Genomic DNA, 19,863 nt, shown 5'->3' with positions numbered 1-19,863 from the left:
GATTATTGAACCAGTTCTTGAAAATAAAGACTTGTTTCTATACAAAATGTCCTTATTGTTCCAAATGAGATACCTATGCTGGGAAAAATGATGTTTATATATTATTAACGACCACACTATGAATACTTGTCTATGAAAAGCAGATAATTTAGCAGGAATCTTATCAATGTTATAGTTACAAAGTAACAGAGATGAGCGTGTGTTGCAATGCGAGACTCAATCTATCTGATGTCACCGCTAGAGAACGGCCCAGCTGAACAGTTGGTTACCTAGCGGTAGTTACCTAGCAGTAGTTACCTAGCAACAGCCAGGAGGGAGGGAGGTGGTGTACAGTGGGAGGTGTGGCTTTAACCCGGTAACTGTTCCCGAAGCGTCAGTGTGTTTTCAAATTCAAACCGGCACGCTGCAGTGTCAGTTAGCTGTTCTGTTGACGGTACAGTGCTGGTGTAGTGTGTTAGCTGTTCTGTTGACGGTACAGTGCTGGTGTAGTGTGTTAGCTGTTCTGTTGACGGTACAGTGCTGGTGTAGTGTGTTAGCTGTTCTGTTGACGGTACAGTGCTGGTGTAGTGTGTTAGCTGTTCTGTTGACGGTACAGTGCTGGTGTAGTGTGTTAGCTGTTCTGTTGACGGTACAGTGCTGGTGTAGTGTGTTAGCTGTTCTGTTGACGGTACAGTGCTGGTGTAGTGTGTTAGCTGTTCTGTTGACGGTACAGTGCTGGAGCGCTGGTGTAGTGTGTTCGTCGCTGCTCTTCTAGCAAAAATTCTGTGGATTGTAATTGGGGGACTACTGTTTGGGCTGGACCTATTGGACTGTGTGTGTTCGGACCTGGCATACACACGTGTGTGTGTATGAACGATCTATATTGTGACTGAACAACACACGTGCAAACAGTAATTGTTAGGAGGGTGTGGATTACCCGTATCTGGGCAGTGTGTGTGGATGTGTGTGTGTGTAAATGTCTGTGGCAGTGGAATCAGGAATGGACAGCACACTTCAGCGGAGAGAAGAGAGCCACCCTGCAATGGACTGCACGGTAAGAGAATGTGTCTGCATTGAGAGAGAGAGAGAATGCAGCAGCAGACAAACTGTGTCCTTTGTTCCAACTCTGTTTCTCTCTCACTCTCTGTTTCTGTCGTTCTCTCTCTTGTTTCAAAACCACAGCAACAGTCATCGGTTTTGTCCCAAACAGCACTCTATTTCCTTTCTAGTAGGTATAGATGCAGGTATAGATGCAGGTATAGATGTAGATGCAGGTATAGATGTAGATGCAGGTATAGATGCAGATCCAGATATAGATGCTGATGTAGATGCAGGTATAGATGCAGATGCAGGTATAGATGCAGATATAGATGTAGATGCAGGTGTAGATGCAGGTATAGATGTAGATGCAGGTATAGATGTAGATGCAGGTATAGATGCAGATGCAGGTATAGATGCAGATCCAGATATAGATGCTGATGTAGATGCAGGTATAGATGTAGATGCAGGTATAGATGCAGATAGAGATGCATATATACTAGAGGTCGACCGATTATGATTTTTTAACGCCGATACCGATTATTGTAGGGCCCAAAAAAACCGCTGCCGATTAATCGGCCGATTTTTATTTGTATTTTATTTATTTATTTGTAATAATGACAATTACAACAACACTGAATGAACACTTATTTTAACTTAATATAATACATCAATAAAATCAATTTAGCCTCAAATAAATAATGAAACATGTTCAATTTGATTTAAATAATGCAAAAACAAAGTGTTGGAGAAGAAAGTAAAAGTGCAATATGTGCCATGTAAGAAAGCTAACGTTTAAGTGCCTTGCTTAGAACATGAGAACATATGAAAGCTGGTGGTTCCTTTTAACATGAGTCTTAAATATTCCCAGGTAAGAAGTTTTAGGTTGTAGTTATTATAGGAATTATAGGACTATTTCTCTCTATACGATTTGTATTTCATATACCTTTGACTATTGGATGTTCTTATAGGCACTTTAGTATTGCCAGTGTAACAGTATAGCTTCCGTCCCTCTCATCGCTCCTACCTGGGCTCGAACCAGGAACACATCGACAACAGCCACCCTCGAAGCAGCGTTACCCATGCAGAGCAAGGGGAACAACTACTCCAAGTCTCAGCGCTCCCGCTAACTAGCTAGCCATTTCACATCGGTTACACCAGCCTAATGTTGGGAGTAGACAGGATTGAAGTCATAAACAGTGCAATGCATTGTGAAGAGCTGCTGGCAAATGCAGGAAAATGCTGTTTGAATGAATGCTTACGAGCCTGCTGCTGCCTACCACCGCTCAGTCAGACTGCTCTATCAAATCATAGACTTAATTATAACACACAGAAATACGAGCCTTAGGTCATTAATATGGTCGAATCCGGAAACTATCATCTCGAAAACAAAACGTTATTCCTGTTACATTGCACAACCTTCAGTGTTATGTCATAATTACGTAAAATTCTGACAAATTACCCAAAGTGTTGCATATACCCTGACTGCGTGCAATGAACGCAAAATGACACAATTTCACCTGGTTAATATTGCCTGCTAACCTGGATTTCTTTTAGCTAAATATGCAGGTTTAAAAATATATACTTCTGTGTATTGATTTTAAGAAACGCATTGATGTTTATGGTTAAGTACAGTCGTGCAACGATTGTGCTTTTTTCGCAAATGCGCTTTTGTTAAATCATCCCCCGTTTGGCGAAGTTGGCTGTCTTTGTTAGGAAGAAATAGTCTTCACAGTTCGCAACGAGCCAGGCGGCCCAAACTGCTGCATATACCCTGACTCTGTTTGCAAGAGAAGTGACACATTTTCCCTAGTTAAAAGAAATTCATGTTAGCAGGCAATATTAACTAAATATGCAGGTTTAAAAATATATACTTGTATATTGATTTTAAGAAAGGCATTGATGTTTATGGTTGGAGCAACGTGTACCTAAGCGATTATATGCAACGCAGGACAGGCTAGATAAACTAGTAATATCATCAACCATGTGTAGTTAACTAGTGATTATGATTGATTGTTTTTTATAAGATAAGTTTAATGCTAGCTAGCAACTTACCTTGGCTTCTTACTGCATTCGCGTAACAGGCAGGCTCCTCGTGGAGTGCAATGTAAAGCAGGTGGTTAGAGTGTTGGACTAGTTAACCGTAAGGTTGCAAGATTGAATCCCCGAGCTGACAAGGTAAAAATCTGCCGTTCTGCCCCTGAACAAGGCAGTTAACCCACCGTTCCTAAGCCGTCATTGGAAATAAGAATGTGTTCTTAACTGACTTGCCTAGTTAAATAAAGGTCTAAAAAAAATAAAAAATCGGCCAAATTGGCTTCCAAAAATACAGATTTCCGATTGTTATGAAAACTTGAAATCGGCCCCAATTAATCGGCCATTCCGATTAATCGGTCGACCTCTAATACAGTTGAAGTCGGAAGTTTACATACACCTTAGCCAAATACATTTGAACTCAGTTTTTCACAATTCCTGACATTTAATCCTAGTAAAAATTCCCTGCCTTAGGTCAGTTAGGATCACCACTTTATTTTAAGAATGTGAAATGTCAGAATAATAGTAGAGAGAATCATTTATTTCAGCTTTTATTGCTTTCATCACATTCCCAGTGGGTCAGAAGTTTACATACACTCAATTAGTATTTGGTAGCATTGCTTTAAATTGTTTAACTTGGGTCAAACGTTTCGGGTCGCCTTCCACAAGCTTCCCACAATAAGTTGGTTGAATTTTGGCCCATTCCTCCTGACAGAGCTGGTGTAACTGAGTCGGAGGTTTACATACTCGTCGGTTGGAGTCATTAAAACTCGTTTTTCAACCACTCCACAAATGTCTTGTTAACAAACTATAGTTTTGGCAAGTCGGTTAAGACATCTACTTTATGCATGACACAAGTAATATTTCCAACAATTGTTTACAGACAGATTATTTCACTTATAATTCATTGTATTGCAATTCCAGTGGGTCAGAAGTTTACGTACACTAAGTTGACTGTGCCTTTAAACAGCTTGGAAAATTCCAGAAAATGATGTCATGGCTTTAGAAGCTTCTGATAGGCTAATTGACATAATTTGAGTCAATTGGAGGTGTACCTGTGGATGTATTTCAAGGCCTACCTTCAAACTCAGTGCCTCTTTGTTTGGCATCATGGGAAAATCAAAAGAAATCAGCCAAGACCTTAGAAAAAAAGAGCAATTTCCAAATGCCTGAAGGTACCATGTTCATCTGTACAAGCAATAGTACGCAAGTATAAACACCATGGGACCATGCAGCTGTCATACCACTCAGGAAGGAGACATGTTTTGTCTCCTAGAGATTAACGTCCTTTGGTGCGAAAAGCGCAAATCAATCCCAGAACAACAGCAAAGCACCTTGTGAAGATGCTGCAGGAAACGGGTACGAAAGTATCTATATCCACAGTAAAACAAGTCCTATATCAACATAACCTGAAAGGCCGCTCAGCAAGGAAGAAGCCACTGCTCCAAACCGCCATAGAAAAGCCAGACTACGGTTTGCAACTGCACATGGGGAAAAAGATTGTACTTTTTGGAGAAATGTCCTCTGGTCTGATGAAACAAAAATAGAACTGTTTGGCCATAATGACCATCGTTAAGTTTGGAGGAAAAAGGGGGGGGCTTGCAAGCCGAAGAACACCATCCCAACCGTGAAGCACGGGGGTGGGAGCATCATGTTGTGGGGGTGCTTTGCTGCAGGAGGGACTGGTGCACTTCACACAATAGATGGCTTCATGAGGCAGGAAATTTAGGTGAATATATTGAAGCAACAGCTCAAGACATCAGTCAGGAAGTTAAAGCTTGGTCGCAAATGGGTCTTCCAAATGGACAATGACCCCAAACAGACTTCCAAAGTTGTGGCAAAATGGCTTAAGGACAACCAAGTCAAGGTATTGGAGTGGCCATCACAAAGCCCTGACCTCAATCCTATAGAACATTTGTTGGCAGAACTGAAAAAGCGTGTGCGAGCAAGGAGGCCTACAAACCTGACTCAGTTACTCCAACTCTGTCAGGAGGAATGGGCCAAAATTCACCCAACTTATTGTGGGAAGCTTGTGGTAGGCTCCCTGAACCGTTTGACCCAAGTTAAACAATTTAAAGGCAATGCTACCAAATACTAATTGAGTGTATGTAAACTTCTGACCCACTGGGAATATGATGAAAGTAATAAAAGCTGAAATAAATCATTCTCTCTACTATTATTCTGACATTTCACATTCTTAATAAATTGGTGATCCTAAGACAGGGAGTTTTTACTAGGATTAAATGTCAGGAATTGTGAATAACAGAGTTTAAATGTATCTGGCTAAGGAGTATGTAAACTTCCACCTTCAACTGTAAGTATGTTGATAATATGGTGAGGTTCCAGACAGCACCCAGCCCTAGTGTCCAGCTTTACTGCAGTCTACTATAAGGTGATGTACTGTGCTAAGCTTTCCCACAGGTGTGTGTGTGTGTGTGTGTGTGTGTGTGTGTGTGTGTCCATTCAGTGTTCCCCACCTGGACTAAAATAACTGGATTAGCTGATCCTCTCGTTAGGCTGTTATCTGTTCATCCACTAAGAACTAAAGGGTGTTATCTGTTCACATGCTAAGTAGACCGTGTGTGTGTGTGTGTGTGTGTGTGTGTGTGTGTGTGTGTGTGTGTGTGTGTGTGTGTGTGTGTGTGTGTGTGTGTGTGTGTGTGTGTGTGTGTGCACGTGCATGAAGGTATTAGCTGCTATTTAAGCAGTAATGTCGCAGGCAGCTGTACTCCAGAAACTAGCCGTTGGAGGTTAAAGTGGCAACGCGTGCACACACATCACATGTGTCAGCAGAGAAGATTCACTGGGTCTGTGGGAATGGGGTTTTTGGGGGCTGTCTGGTGTGTGTGTGAATGGGGAGGGTGTGGTTTGTTGTAAACGGGTTTGCTGTTGGAGGTCAGCGCCAGCCCCTTGGATACTGCTGAAAACGAGAGAGAGAGAGATGGGGTGTCAAAGAGGAGGGGACGGGTGTTTGTGGGGGGTGTGTGGCAGGGGGGTGAGGAGATTGAGCGAGAGGAGTGGGTGGGGGTGAAGGAGTGAGTGAGGGAGGGAGAGAAAGGGAGTGGGGGGGTGAATGGGTAACAGAGTTTGACAGCCACCTGCTGTGAACACCTGGAGTGAACTGAGCCAGTCTGGACTGGCACTAGTGTGAATGGAAAGGATGTGTGTTCAGAACAACCTCTGACCTTCTCTGTCCTTTACCCTCTGTCTCCCATCCTTGGTTCAGACATATCCCTGTGTATAATTTATGATGTTGAGTGAAAACACTCACACACTCTCACACACTAAAGCATTGAGCCTCCTGCATGGGAATGCTAGATACACTCCCAGTGTGTATTCCGAACAGCACCCTATTCCCTTAAAAGTGCACTACTTTTGACCAGGACCTATAGGGTAAAGTAGTGCACTATATAGTGGGCCATTTGGGACTCAGTCAGACTAGGAGAGAGAGAGACAACAATATCATACACACTAACCAGGTGAGTGCCTTTCTGGAGCCTTGTGTTCCCCTCTATAACCAGGTTAGAGCCTCTCTGAAGCCTTCTGTTCCTCTATAACCAGGTTAGAGCCTTCTGTCCCCCTCTATAACCGGGTTAGAGCCTTCTGTTCCCCTCTATAACCAGGTTAGAGCCTTCTGTTCCCCTCTATAACCAGGTTAGAGCCTTCTGTTCTCCTCTATAACCAGGTTAGTGCCTTCTGTTCTCCTCTATAACCAGGTTAGTGCCTTCTGTTCCCCTCTATAACCAGGTTAGAGCCTTCTGTTCCCCTCTATAACCAGGTTAGAGCCTTCTGTTCCCCTCTATAACCAGGTTAGAGCCTTCTGTTTCCCCTCTATAACCAGGTTAGAGCCTTCTGTTCCCCTCTATAACCAGGTTAGAGCCTTCTGTTCCCCTCTATAACCAGGTTAGAGCCTTCTGTTCCCCTCTATAACCAGGTTAGAGCCTTCTGTTCCCCTCTATAACCAGGTTAGAGCCTTCTGTTCCCCTCTATAACCAGGTTAGAGCCTTCTGTTCCCCTCTATAACCAGGTTAGAGCCTTCTGTTCCTCTATAACCAGGTTAGTGCCTTCTGTTCCTCTATAACCAGGTTAGAGCCTTCTGTTCCCCTCTATAACCAGGTTAGTGCCTTCTGTTCCTCTATAACCAGGTTAGAGCCTTTTGTTCCCCTCTATAACCAGGTTAGAGCCTCTCTGGAGCCTTCTGTTCCCCTCTATAACCAGGTTAGAGCCTCTCTGGAGCCTTCTGTTCCCCTCTATAACCAGGTTAGAGCCTTCTGTTCCCCTCTATAAACCAGGTTAGAGCCTTCTGTTCCCCTCTATAACCGGGTTAGAGCCTTCTGTCCCCCTCTATAACCAGGTTAGAGCCTTCTGTTCCCCTCTATAACCGGGTTAGAGCCTTCTGTTCCCCTCTATAACCGGGTTAGAGCCTTCTGTTCCCCTCTATAACCAGGTTAGAGCCTTTTGTTCTCCTCTATAACCAGGTTAGAGCCTTCTGTTCCTCTATAACCAGGTTAGAGCCTCTCTGGAGCCTTCTGTTCCCCTCTATAACCAGGTTAGAGCCTTCTGTTCCCCTCTATAACCAGGTTAGAGCCTTCTGTTCTCCTCTATAACCAGGTTAGAGCCTTCTGTTCCCCTCTATAACCAGGTTAGAGCCTCTCTGGAGCCTTCTGTTCCCCTCTATAACCAGGTTAGAGCCTTCTGTTCCCCTCTATAACCAGGTTAGAGCCTTCTGTTCCTCTATAACCAGGTTAGAGCCTTCTGTTCCCCTCTATAACCAGGTTAGAGCCTTCTGTTCCCCTCTATAACCAGGTTAGAGCCTTCTGTTCCCCTCTATAACCAGGTTAGAGCCTTCTGTTCCCCTCTATAACCAGGTTAGAGCCTCTCTGAAGCCTTCTGTTCCCCTCTATAACCAGGTTAGAGCCTTTTGTTCTCCTCTATAACCAGGTTAGAGTCTTCTGTTCCCCTCTATAACCAGGTTAGAGCCTTCTGTTCCCCTCTATAACCAGGTTAGAGCCTTCTGTTCCCCTCTATAACCAGGTTAGAGCCTTCTGTTCCCCTCTATAACCAGGTTAGAGCCTTCTGTTCCCCTCTATAACCAGGTTAGAGCCTTCTGTTCCCCTCTATAACCAGGTTAGAGCCTTCTGTTCCCCTCTATAACCAGGTTAGAGCCTCTGTTCCCCTCTATAACCAGGTTAGAGCCTTCTGTTCCTCTATAACCAGGTTAGAGCCTTCTGTTCCCCTCTATAACCAGGTTAGAGCCTTCTGTTCCCCTCTATAACCAGGTTAGAGCCTCTCTGGAGCCTTCTGTCCCCCTCTATAACCAGGTTAGAGCCTTCTGTTCCCCTCTATAACCAGGTTAGAGCCTTCTGTTCCCCTCTATAACCAGGTTAGAGCCTTCTGTTCCTCTCTATAACCAGGTTAGAGCCTCTCTGAAGCCTTCTGTTCCCCTCTATAACCTCTCAGGAGGACTGCCCTCTACCATTCATTACAATAAAATTGATGTTCATGTTGATTCAATGTAGTGTGTGTGTGTGCGTGTGTGCGTGTGCGTCCCAGTGGTAGAGCAGTCTGGTGAGGCCAGACAGACGTGTATATATTATTTACACACACTCCTGAACAGGAGAAGACAGATCTAGGCCAGTGGTCCAGTCACTACCCAATGTTCTGTACTCTAAAACGCCCTTCATGTCTCCTCATTATGCATTTATGTCATGTATTTTATGGAGGACCAAACCTGCCATAATTAGTAATAATAATAACCTAATGGATACAGTGCCTTCAGAAAGCATTCATGCCCTTTGACTTATTCCACATTTTGTTGTTACAGCATGATTTCAAAATATATTAAATTGTTGTTGTTTTTCTCACCCATCTGCACACAATACCCCATAATGACAAAGTTAACATGTTTTTAGACAGTTTAGCAGATTTATTGCAAAATAAATACAGACATATCTAATTTACTTAAGTATTCACACCCCTGAGTCAATACTTTGTAGAAGCACCTTTAGCAGCGATTACAGCTGTGAGTCTTTCTGGGTAAGTCTCTAACAGCTTTCCGCACCTGGATTGTGCATCATTTGCCAATTGTTCTTTTCAAAATTCTTCAAGCTCTGTCAAATTGTTGTTGATCATTGCTATATAACCATTTTCATGTCTTGCCATAGATTTTCAAGAAGATTTAAGTCAAAACTCCGGTGTAGATGTGGCCTTGTGTTTTAGGTTATTGTCCTACTGAAAGGTGAATTCATCTCCCAGTATCTGGTGGAAAGCAGACTGAACCAGGTTTTCCTCTAGGACTTTTCCTGTGCAAAGCTCTTATTAAGCATTTATTTTATCCCGAGAAACTCCCCAGTCCTTAACAATTACAGAGAAGGAGAGAGAGGTCAGATAATCAACACAGACATTACCAGCCCCTAGAGAGACTGTTACAGGTCAGATAATCAACACAGACATTACCAGCCCCTAGAGAGACTGTTACAGGCCAGATAATCAACACAGACATTACCAGCCCCTAGAGAGACTGTTACAGGCCAGATAATCAACACAGACATTACCAGACCCTAGAGAGACTGTTACAGGTCAGATAATCAACACAGACATTACCAGCCCCTAGAGAGACTGTTACAGGTCAGATAATCAACACAGACATTACCAGCCCCTAGAGAGACTGTTACAGGTCAGATAATCAACACAGACATTACCAGCCCCTAGAGAGACTGTTACAGGTCAGATAATCAACACAGAACATTACCAGCCCCTAGAGAGACTGTTACAGGCCAGATAATCAACACAGACATTACCAGCCCTAGAGAGACTGTTACAGCCAGATAATCAACACAGACATTACCAAGACCCTAGAGAGACTGTTACAGGGTCAGATAATCAACACAGACATTACCAGCCCCTAGAGAGACTGTTACAGGGTCAGATAATCAACACAGACATTACCACCCCTAGAGAGACTGTTACAGGTCAGATAATCAACACAGACATTACCAGCCCCTAGAGAGACTGTTACAGGTCAGATAATCAACACAGACATTACCAGCCCCTAGAGAGACTGTTACAGGCCAGATAATCAACACAGTAACTACTCTACACATAAATCCCACTTTAAAGGTCATGATGAGGGTGTGTGGGTGATGTTGTTATTCTGTCAAACAGGCGTGGAGAAGACTAACGAGGGGTCATTAAATCAGAGAGAGAGAGAGAGAGAGAGAGAGAGAAGGAGAGAGAGAGATAGAGAGAGAGAGAGAGAGAGAGAGAGAGAGAGAGAGAGAGAGAGAGAGAGAGAGAGAGAGATAGAGAGAGAGAGAGAGAGAGAGAGAGAGAGAGAGAGAGAGGAGAAGGAGAGAGAGAGAGAGAGAGAGAGGAGAGAGAGAGAGAGAGAGAGAGAGAGAGAGGAGAGAGAGAGAGAGAGAGAGGAGAGAGAGAGAGAGAGAGAGAGAGAGAGAGAGAGAGATCTCTCTCTCTCTGCTCTACCAGTGGTCCATCACTGCCTGGGTTGTATTGAATGTGCTGGTTCACTGAGGGTGCTCTTAGCTGTGGGTACTAGATGACGGGTGTTGAGTAAATGTTTCATTGTTCAGGGTCCGGAAGTTGGCCGTGTGCTCCGCCAAGACAACACTGTTGTGTCTGTCTCCAGCATGTTGAGTTGAATAACGGTGATGGTTGACTGTTTTCTCTCCTCCCCCCTCTCTCTCGCTCCAGAACGGCGAGGCCCGACTGGGCCCTCCCATCATCATGTGTACCCGTCCATATCCAGACTGCAGTGTGGAGCAGGGGGAGTGTTGTGACATGGACAGTACCAATGAGAGCGGGGTGGGCTCTGACACCTCTGACGGGGGGCGGAGCAACGAGAAGGAGGAGGGGCTCGGCGGACTGTTCAACAAGTAAGTGTGACGTTATGATGTCACAGATTATACCGGTACCATCTATCTGACCGGGGCTGTAGTACCATCTATCTGACCGTGGCTGTAGTACCATCTATCTGACCATGGCTGTAGTACCATCTATCTGACCGTGGCTGTAGTACCATCTATCTGACCGTGGCTGTAGTACCATCTATCTGACCGGGGCTGTAGTACCATCTATCTGACCGGGGCTGTAGTACCATCTATCTGACCGGGGCTGTAGTACCATCTATCTGACCGGGGCTGTAGTACCATCTATCTTACCGGGGCTGTAGTAGCCCCAACCTGTAATAAGCACTTCTTGTAGACTTGTTGGACTGCTATTGGCTAGGTGGAATGGACCCTCTGATAGGCTTGGTGGAATTGGCTCCATATTGCTATACTCCAGACAGTGTTTTCAGATGTTCTGAGTTTCTAGGGAAGGGCTATTCAAATCTTATCCAACAAGTTCCAGAGTACTGCTGGTTTTCTGTTCTACCTGTTAATATCACCTACCTGGTGGGTCTAAATCAGTCCCTGATTAGAGGGGAGGTATGAACAGAAACAGTAGAAATGTCTTCCAGGTTCAGATGGGAGTACGGGACCGTTTGGACCGGGGCCATACTGAGTCATACGTTGACTCATGTTCTTTGTGTTCTGATTGGCTGTAGTTCTGGCCAGCTGATTGGCTCGGCTTCTGCGTCCGTCTTCTCGGGGGAGGAGCAGTTTGAGGACTACGGAGAGGGGGAGGACGTGGACTACACTCCCAGCAGCCCTTGCCCCGACGATGACGTGCGCACCAACGGATTCTCAGACCTCGGCTCCTCTCTGCCCTCCAGGTTAGTGGTACATAGAGGAAACTCACACAGCATACAGGACATTCATCAATGACAGTTGGCCCCCATTGACTGACACACACTGCACACTAGAACCCTTTCCATGCTACACCAACACACACTCTGCACCTTTCAGCCATTCATGTGTAACAGGAAGGAAACCTATTGCTCTGTTCTATTGACAGATACAAATAACCGTGTGTAATTAGTCTCTCTCTGTCTCTCCCTCCCTCCCCCCTTGTCTCTGTCGCTCTCTCTCTCTCTGTCTCTGTCTCCCCCCTCTCCCTCCCTCTCTCTGTCTCTGTCTCCCCCCTCTCCCTCTCTCTCTCTGTCTCTGTCTCCCCCCTCTCCCTCCCTCTCTCTGTCTCTGTCTCCCCCCTCTCCCTCTCTCTCTCTGTCTCTGTCTCCCCCCTCTCCCTCCCTCTCTCTGTCTCTGTCTCCCCCTTCTCCCTCCCTCCCCCCTTGTCTCTGTCGCTCTCTCTCTCTGTCTCTGTCTCCCTCCCTCCCTCCCTCCCTCTGTCTCTGTAGTGCTGGTCAGACCCCTCTGAAGATGTGTCACCTGTACAACAGTGATGTGTTGGATGTATATTGTTCTCAGTGCTATAAGAAGGTTAACCTGCTCAACGACCTGGAGGCCAGGCTCAACAACCTCAGAGCCAACAGGTAACACACACACACACACACACATATACACACACACACACACGTGCACACGCACAAGCACACCGGGCACACATATACACTACCGTTCAAAAGTCTGTGGTCACTTAGAAATGTCCTTGTTTTTGAAAGAAAAGCAAACATTTTTGTCCATTAAAATAACATCAAATTGATCAGAAATACAGTGTAGACATTGTTAATATTGTAAATGACTATTGTAGTTGGAAACGGCTGATTTTTTTTAAATGGAATATCTACATATGGGTACAGAGGCCCATTATCAGCAACCATCACTCCTGTGTTCCAATGGCATGTTGTGTTAGCTAATCCAAGTTTATCATTTTAAAAGGCTAATTGATCATTAGAAAACCCTTTTGCAATTATGTTAGCACAGCTTGAAACTGTTGTGCTGATTTAAAGAAGCAATAAAACTGGCCTTCTTTAGACTAGTTGAGTATCTGGAGCATCAGCATTTGTTGGTTCAATTACAGGCTCAAAATGGCCAGAAACAAAGCTTTTCTTCTGAAACTTGTCAGCCTATTCTTGTTCTGAGAAATTAAGGCTATTCCATGCGAGAAATTGCCAAGAAACTGAAGATCTCGTGCAACGCTGTGTACTACTCCCTTCACAGAACAGCGCAAACTGGCTCTAACCAGAATAGAAAGAGGAGTGGGAGGCCCCGGTGCCCACAGGGTAAAAGGGGTCTTGAAGAAGGAAGGCTATCTCTCCATTTTGCAACGCCATGCCATACCCTGTGGACGGCGCTTAATTGGAGCCAATTTCCTCCTACAACAGGACAATGACCCAAAGCACAGCTCCAAACTATGCAATAACTATTTAGGGAAGAAGCAGTCAGCTGGTATTCTGTCTATAATGGAGTGGCCAGCACAGTCACCTGATCTCAACCCTATTGAGCTGTTGTGGGAGCAGCTTGACCGTATGGTACGTAAGAAGTGTCCATCAAGCCAATCCAACATGTGGGAGGTGCTTCAGGAAGCATGGGGTGAAATCGGTTCAGATTACCTCAACAAATTGACAACTAGAATGCCAAAGGTCTGCAAGGCTGTAATTGCTGCACATGGAGGATTCTTTGATGAAAGCAAAGTTTGAAGGACACAATTATTATTTCAATTAAAAATAATTATTTATAACCTTGTCAACGTCTTGACTAATATTTTCTTTTCATTTTGCAACTCATTTCATTTCATGGATGTTTTCATGGAAAACAAGGACGTTTCGAAGTCACCCCAAACTTTTGAACGGTAGTGTACATTCTGCTTCAAACCACCACACTCTCTCCTTGAAATAAATGACAAAACGTTGCTGTTCTTCAGTGAACCTCCCATCATAGTACTAGCCTATTCAGTAAGTCATTTTCATTGAAGTGGATGCCTACCACACACACACACACACACACACTCTCTCTCTTTGTAGTGGATACCTACAGTACCATGTTACAGTACTGATTAGCTCTCACTGCCAGTAGTGTTTACTATAAAGCAGATCCCTTCTTCCTCCCCCCCTCTCTCTCTCTTCTTCCCTCCTTTTCTAGGGAAAGAGATTTGTTAAGGGCAGAGTTGTTACCATAGCAACTGCATCCCAGTTAGACACAGGCTGGGTTAAATTGGGCAGAAGGGAAAGGGGGGTGTGTGTCTAAGGAGGGGGTAGGATGTAGTCTGCAGTGTATTCTGGAGAGGGATGAGGGCTTTCAGTAAAGACTTGGTGTTCCCTAATGCTGTGGTCTGTTACTGCAGATTCTATGGTTCAGGTGTTATTGGCCTGAGAAATGGACATAGAAGTGGACAGAAATATAACCCTGCTCCACCCTGACCCCGTTCACCACGGCAGGCTTCTAAACCTGTCCTAACCCTGCTCCACCCTGACCCCGTTCACCAGCCAGGCTTCTAAACCTGTCCTAACCCTGCTCCACCGTGACCCCGTTCACCACGGCAGGCTTCTAAACCTGTCCTAACCCTGCTCCACCCTGACCCCGTTCACCACGGCAGGCTTCTAAACCTGTCTTAACCCTGCTCCACCCTGACCCCGTTCACCAGCCAGGCTTCTAAACCTGTCTTAACCCTGCTCCACCCTGACCCCGTTCACCAGCCAGGCTTCTAAACCTGTCCTAACCCTGTTCCACCCTGACCCCGTTCACCAGCCAGGCTTCTAAACCTGTCTTAACCCTGTTTCACCCTGACCCCGTTCACCAGCCAGGCTTTTAAACCTGTCTTAACCCTGTTCCACCCTGACCCCGTTCACCAGCCAGGCTTCTAAACCTGTCCTAACCCTGGTCCACCCTGACCCCGTTCACCAGCCAGGCTTCTAAACCTGTCTTAACCCTGTTCCACCCTGACCCCGTTCACCAGCCAGGCTTCTAAACCTGTCTTAACCCTGCTCCACCCTGACCCCGTTCACCACGGCAGGATTGCTGTATGGACCAAAGTCTACTTCACATCTCCCTTATATTATATTGTTTTGTTCACCATAGCAACTGTCCGTCATGCTCTCTTGAATCACTGGTTCAATCACTGCACCCTATTCCCTGTATAGTGCACTACTTTAGACCAGTCCATAGGGCTCTGTATAGTGCACTACTTTAGACCAGGCCCATAGGGCTCTGTAGGGAATAGGGTGCCATTTGTACCACAGCCACACCATATTGTTGATGATCCAGGTAGAGGTCAGGCTAGATGGGATGTCTCTCTCTGTTCTGTGTGTTGTGTTTCTATGGTTACACTCCATTTGAGATGAGATGTGGTGTGTGAGACTCTTAAGATGCTGGTTAGTTTTGCTATGGTTACCACACACGCACGCGCACACACACACACACACACACACACACACACACACACACACACACACACACACACACACACACACACACACACACACACACACACACTGTGGTCATGTCTTTTACTTGAGGGTGCTATAACACAGTAATGAGTGTAAAGCTGATGTGTGTCTCAGGGTGTGTGTGTGTGTGTGTGTGTGTGTGTGTGTGTGTGTGTGAGACAACTGTGTCTCAAGGTGTGTGTGTGTGATGTAAAAGCAGGTCAGGTTCTAATAGGATCCTAGCCCAGGACATTACTCAGGTGATCTATATATAGCGTGGTTCTCCCTGATGTCACCACAGCCTTCCTCTTGTTATCTAATCTACCTCACTAATCCCTGCCTGGCACTGACGTAACTCCTGACCCCGTTCACCAGCCAGGCTTCTAAACTTGTCTTAACCCTGTTCCACCCTGACCCCGTTCACCAGCCAGGCTTCTAAACCTGTCTTAACCCTGCTCCACCCTGACCCCGTTCACCAGCCAGGCTTCTAAACCTGTCTTAACCCTGCTCCACCCTGACCCCGTTCACCAGCCAGGCTTCTAAACCTGTCTTAACCCTGTTCCACCCTGACCCCGTTCACCAGCCAGGCTTCTAAACCTGTCTTAACCCTGTTCCACCCTGACCCCGTTCACCAGCCAGGCTTCTAAACCTGTCTTAACCCTGGTCCATGCTCTTCCTCGCCTCCCAGTCCCACTCAGCCCTGTTCTTACTATAAAACCAACCCTCTACCATGCCCTGAGTTATAAACCAACCAACCAACCCTCTACCATGCCCTGAGTTATAAACCAACCCTATACCATGCCCTGTGTTATAAACCAACCCTATACCATGCCCTGAGTTATAAACCAACCCTCTACCATGCCCTGTGTTATAAACCAACCCTATACCATGTCCTGTGTTATAAACCAACCCTATACCATGCCCTGAGTTATAAACCAACCCTATACCATGCCCTGTGTTATAAACCAACCCTCTACCATGCACTGTGTTATAAACCAACCCTCTACCATGCCCTGAGTTATAAACCAACCCTCTACCATGCCCTGTGTTTTAAACCAACCCTCTACCATGCCCTGTGTTATAAACCAATCCTCTACCATGCCCTGTGTTATAAACCAACCCTATACCATGCCCTGAGTTATAAACCAACCCTCTACCATGCCCTGAGTTATAAACCAACCCTCTACCATGCCCTGTGTTATAAACCAACCCTTTACCATGCCCTGAGTTATAAACCAACCAACCCTATACCATGCCCTGTGTTATAAACCAACCCTATACCATGCCCTGTGTTATAAACCAACCCTATACGATGCCCTGAGTTATAAACCAACCCTATACCATGCCCTGAGTTATAAACCAACCCTCTACCATGCCCTGAGTTATAAACCAACCCTATACCATGCCCTGTGTTATAAACCAACCCTCTACCATGCACTGAGTTATAAACCAACCCTCTACCATGCCCTGTGTTATAAACCAACCCTTTACCATGCCCTGAGTTATAAACCAACCAACCCTATACCATGCCCTGTGTTATAAACCAACCCTCTACCATGCCCTGTGTTATAAACCAACCCTATACCATGCCCTGTGTTATAAACCAACCCTATACCATGCCCTGAGTTATAAACCAACCCTATACCATGCCCTGTGTTATAAACCAACCCTCTACCATGCCCTGTGTTATAAACCAACCCTCTACCATGCCCTGAGTTATAAACCAACCCTCTACCATGCCCTGAGTTATAAACCAACCCTCTACCATGCCCTGTGTTATAAACCAACCCTATACCATGCCCTGTGTTATAAACCAACCCTATACCATGCCCTGTGTTATAAACCAACCCTATACCATGCCCTGTGTTATAAACCAACCCTATACCATGCCCTGAGTTATAAACCAACCCTATACCATGCCCTGAGTTATAAACCAACCCTATACCATGCCCTGAGTTATAAACCAACCCTATACCATGCCCTGTGTTATAAACCAACCCTCTACCATGCCCTGTGTTATAAACCAACCCTATACCATGCCCTGATTTATAAACCAACCCTCTACCATGCCCTGAGTTATAAACCAACCCTCTACCATGCCCTGAGTTATAAACCAACCCTATACCATGCCCTGTCTTATAAACCAACCCTAGACCATGCCCTGTGTTATAAACCAACCCTATACCATGCCCTGTGTTATAAACCAACCCTCTACCATGCCCTGTGTTATAAACCAACCCTCTACCATGCCCTGAGTTATAAACCAACCCTATACCATGCCCTGTGTTATAAACCAACCCTCTACCATGCCCTGAGTTATAAACCAACCCTCTACCATGCCCTGTGTTATAAACCAACCCTATACCATGCCCTGAGTTATAAACCAACCCTCTACCATGCCCTGAGTTATAAACCAACCCTATACCATGCCCTGAGTTATAAACCAACCCTATACCATGCCCTGTGTTATAAACCAACCCTCTACCATGCCCTGAGTTATAAACCAACCCTATACCATGCCCTGTGTTATAAACCAACCCTCTACCATGCCCTGAGTGATAAACCAACCCTATACCATGCCCTGAGTTATAAACCAACCCTATACCATGCCCTGAGTTATAAACCAACCCTCTACCATGCCCTGAGTTATAAACCAACCCTCTACCATGCCCTGAGTTATAAACCAACCCTATACCATGCCCTGAGTTATAAACCAACCCTCTACCATGCCCTGAGTTATAAACCAACCCTCTACCATGCCCTGAGTTATAAACCAACCCTATACCATGCCCTGTGTTATAAACCAACCCTCTACCATGCCCTGAGTTATAAACCAACCCTATACCATGCCCTGAGTTATAAACCAACCCTATACCATGCCCTGAGTTATAAACCAACCCTCTACCATGCCCTGAGTTATAAACCAACCCTATACCATGCCCTGTGTTATAAACCAACCCTATACCATGCCCTGTGTTATAAACCAACCCTATACCATGCCCTGAGTTATAAACCAACCCTATACCATGCCCTGAGTTATAAACCAACCCTCTACCATGCCCTGTGTTATAAACCAACCCTATACCATGCCCTGTGTTATAAACCAACCCTCTACCATGCCCTGTGTTATAAACCAACCCTCTACCATGCCCTGTGTTATAAACCAACCCTCTACCATGCCCTGAGTTATAAACCAACCCTATACCATGCCCTGAGTTATAAACCAACCCTATACCATGCCCTGTGTTATAAACCAACCCTATACCATGCCCTGAGTTATAAACCAACCCTATACCATGCCCTGAGTTATAAACCAACCCTATACCATGCCCTGTGTTATAAACCAACCCTATACCATGCCCTGAGTTATAAACCAACCCTATACCATGCCCTGTGTTATAAACCACCCCTCTACCATGCCCTGTGTTATAAACCAACCCTATACCATGCCTGAGTTATAAACCAACCCTATACCATGCCCTGAGTTATAAACCAACCCTATACCATGCCCTGAGTTATAAACCAACCCTCTACCATGCCCTGTGTTATAAACCAACCCTATACCATGCCCTGAGTTATAAACCAACCCTATACCATGCCCTGTGTTATAAACCAACCCTATACCAAGCCCTGTGTTATACACCAACCCTCTACCATGCCCGGAGTTATAAACCAACCCTATACCATGCCCTGTGTTATAAACCAACCCTATACCATGCCCTGTGTTATAAACCAACCCTATACCATGCCCTGAGTTATAAACCAACCCTCTACCATGCCCTGAGTTATAAACCAACCCTCTACCATGCCCTGAGTTATAAACCAACCCTCTACCATGCCCTGAGTTATAAACCAACCCTATACCATGCCCTGAGTTATAAACCAACCCTCTACCATGACATTTCTGATTTTCCTGTTTATCCTTTTACAGCCCCAACAGAAAGATATCCAGCACTGCCTTTGGACGGTAAGTTAATGACATCATCTTTTTACAGCCCCAACAGAAAGGGAGGAGGGAGGGACTGTACTGTGGTTATCTGATGGATCAGGGGGCTGGTGGAGGGAGGGACTGTACTGTGGTTATCTGATGGATCAGGGGGCTGGTAGAGGGAGGGACTGTACTGTGGTTATCTGATGGATCAGGGGGCTGGTGGAGGGAGGGACTGCACTGTGGTTATCTGATGGATCAGGTGGTAGAGGATGGGACTGTACGTGGTTATCTGATTGGATCAGGGGCTGGGTAAGGGAGGGACTGCACTGTGGTTATCTGATGGATCAGGGGGCTGGTAGAGGGAGGGACTGCACTGTGGTTATCTGATGGATCAGGGGGCTGGTAGAGGGAGGGACTGTACTGTGGTTATCTGATGGATCAGGTGGCTGGTAGAGGGAGGGACTGTACTGTGGTTATCTGATGGATCGGTGGCTGGTAGAGGGGGGACTGTACTGGTGGTTATCTGATGGATCAGGTGCTGGTAGAGGGAGGGACTGTACTGTTGTTATCTGATGGACAGGGGGCTGGTGGAGGAGGGCGACTGTACTGGGGTTATCTGATGGATCAGTGGTAGAGGAGGACTGTACTGTGTTTATCT

General features: G+C 45.6%; 1 protein-coding gene across 1 annotated transcript; it reads left to right on the top strand.

The window, feature by feature from the left end:
* Positions 1-420: 420 nt before the first annotated feature.
* Positions 421-19,245, top strand: LOC115187585 (rab11 family-interacting protein 4A-like). Its single transcript, XM_029746537.1, has 5 exons — positions 421-1,033; positions 10,762-10,943; positions 11,615-11,782; positions 12,308-12,442; positions 19,206-19,245. Exons 1-5 carry the CDS (start codon positions 956-958, stop codon positions 19,243-19,245), a joined length of 603 nt encoding a protein of 200 aa, XP_029602397.1. The 5' UTR covers positions 421-955.
* Positions 19,246-19,863: the final 618 nt, after the last annotated feature.

The sequence above is a fragment of the Salmo trutta genome, unplaced genomic scaffold, assembly GCF_901001165.1.
Source record: "Salmo trutta unplaced genomic scaffold, fSalTru1.1, whole genome shotgun sequence".
Classification (NCBI taxonomy): Eukaryota; Metazoa; Chordata; class Actinopteri; order Salmoniformes; family Salmonidae; genus Salmo; species Salmo trutta.
The sequence above is the reverse complement of the archived record's forward strand: the minus strand, read 5'-3'. Positions and strand labels throughout refer to the sequence as shown.

Coding starts and splice junctions, on each gene's coding strand:
- LOC115187585 (XM_029746537.1), top strand. CDS start 956: ATGTCTGTGGCAGTGGAATCAGGAATGGACAGCACACTTCAGCGGAGA. Junction 10,944..11,614: donor CTCGGCGGACTGTTCAACAA/GTAAGTGTGACG, acceptor GATTGGCTGTAG/TTCTGGCCAGCTGATTGGCT. Junction 12,443..19,205: donor AACAACCTCAGAGCCAACAG/GTAACACACACA, acceptor ATCCTTTTACAG/CCCCAACAGAAAGATATCCA.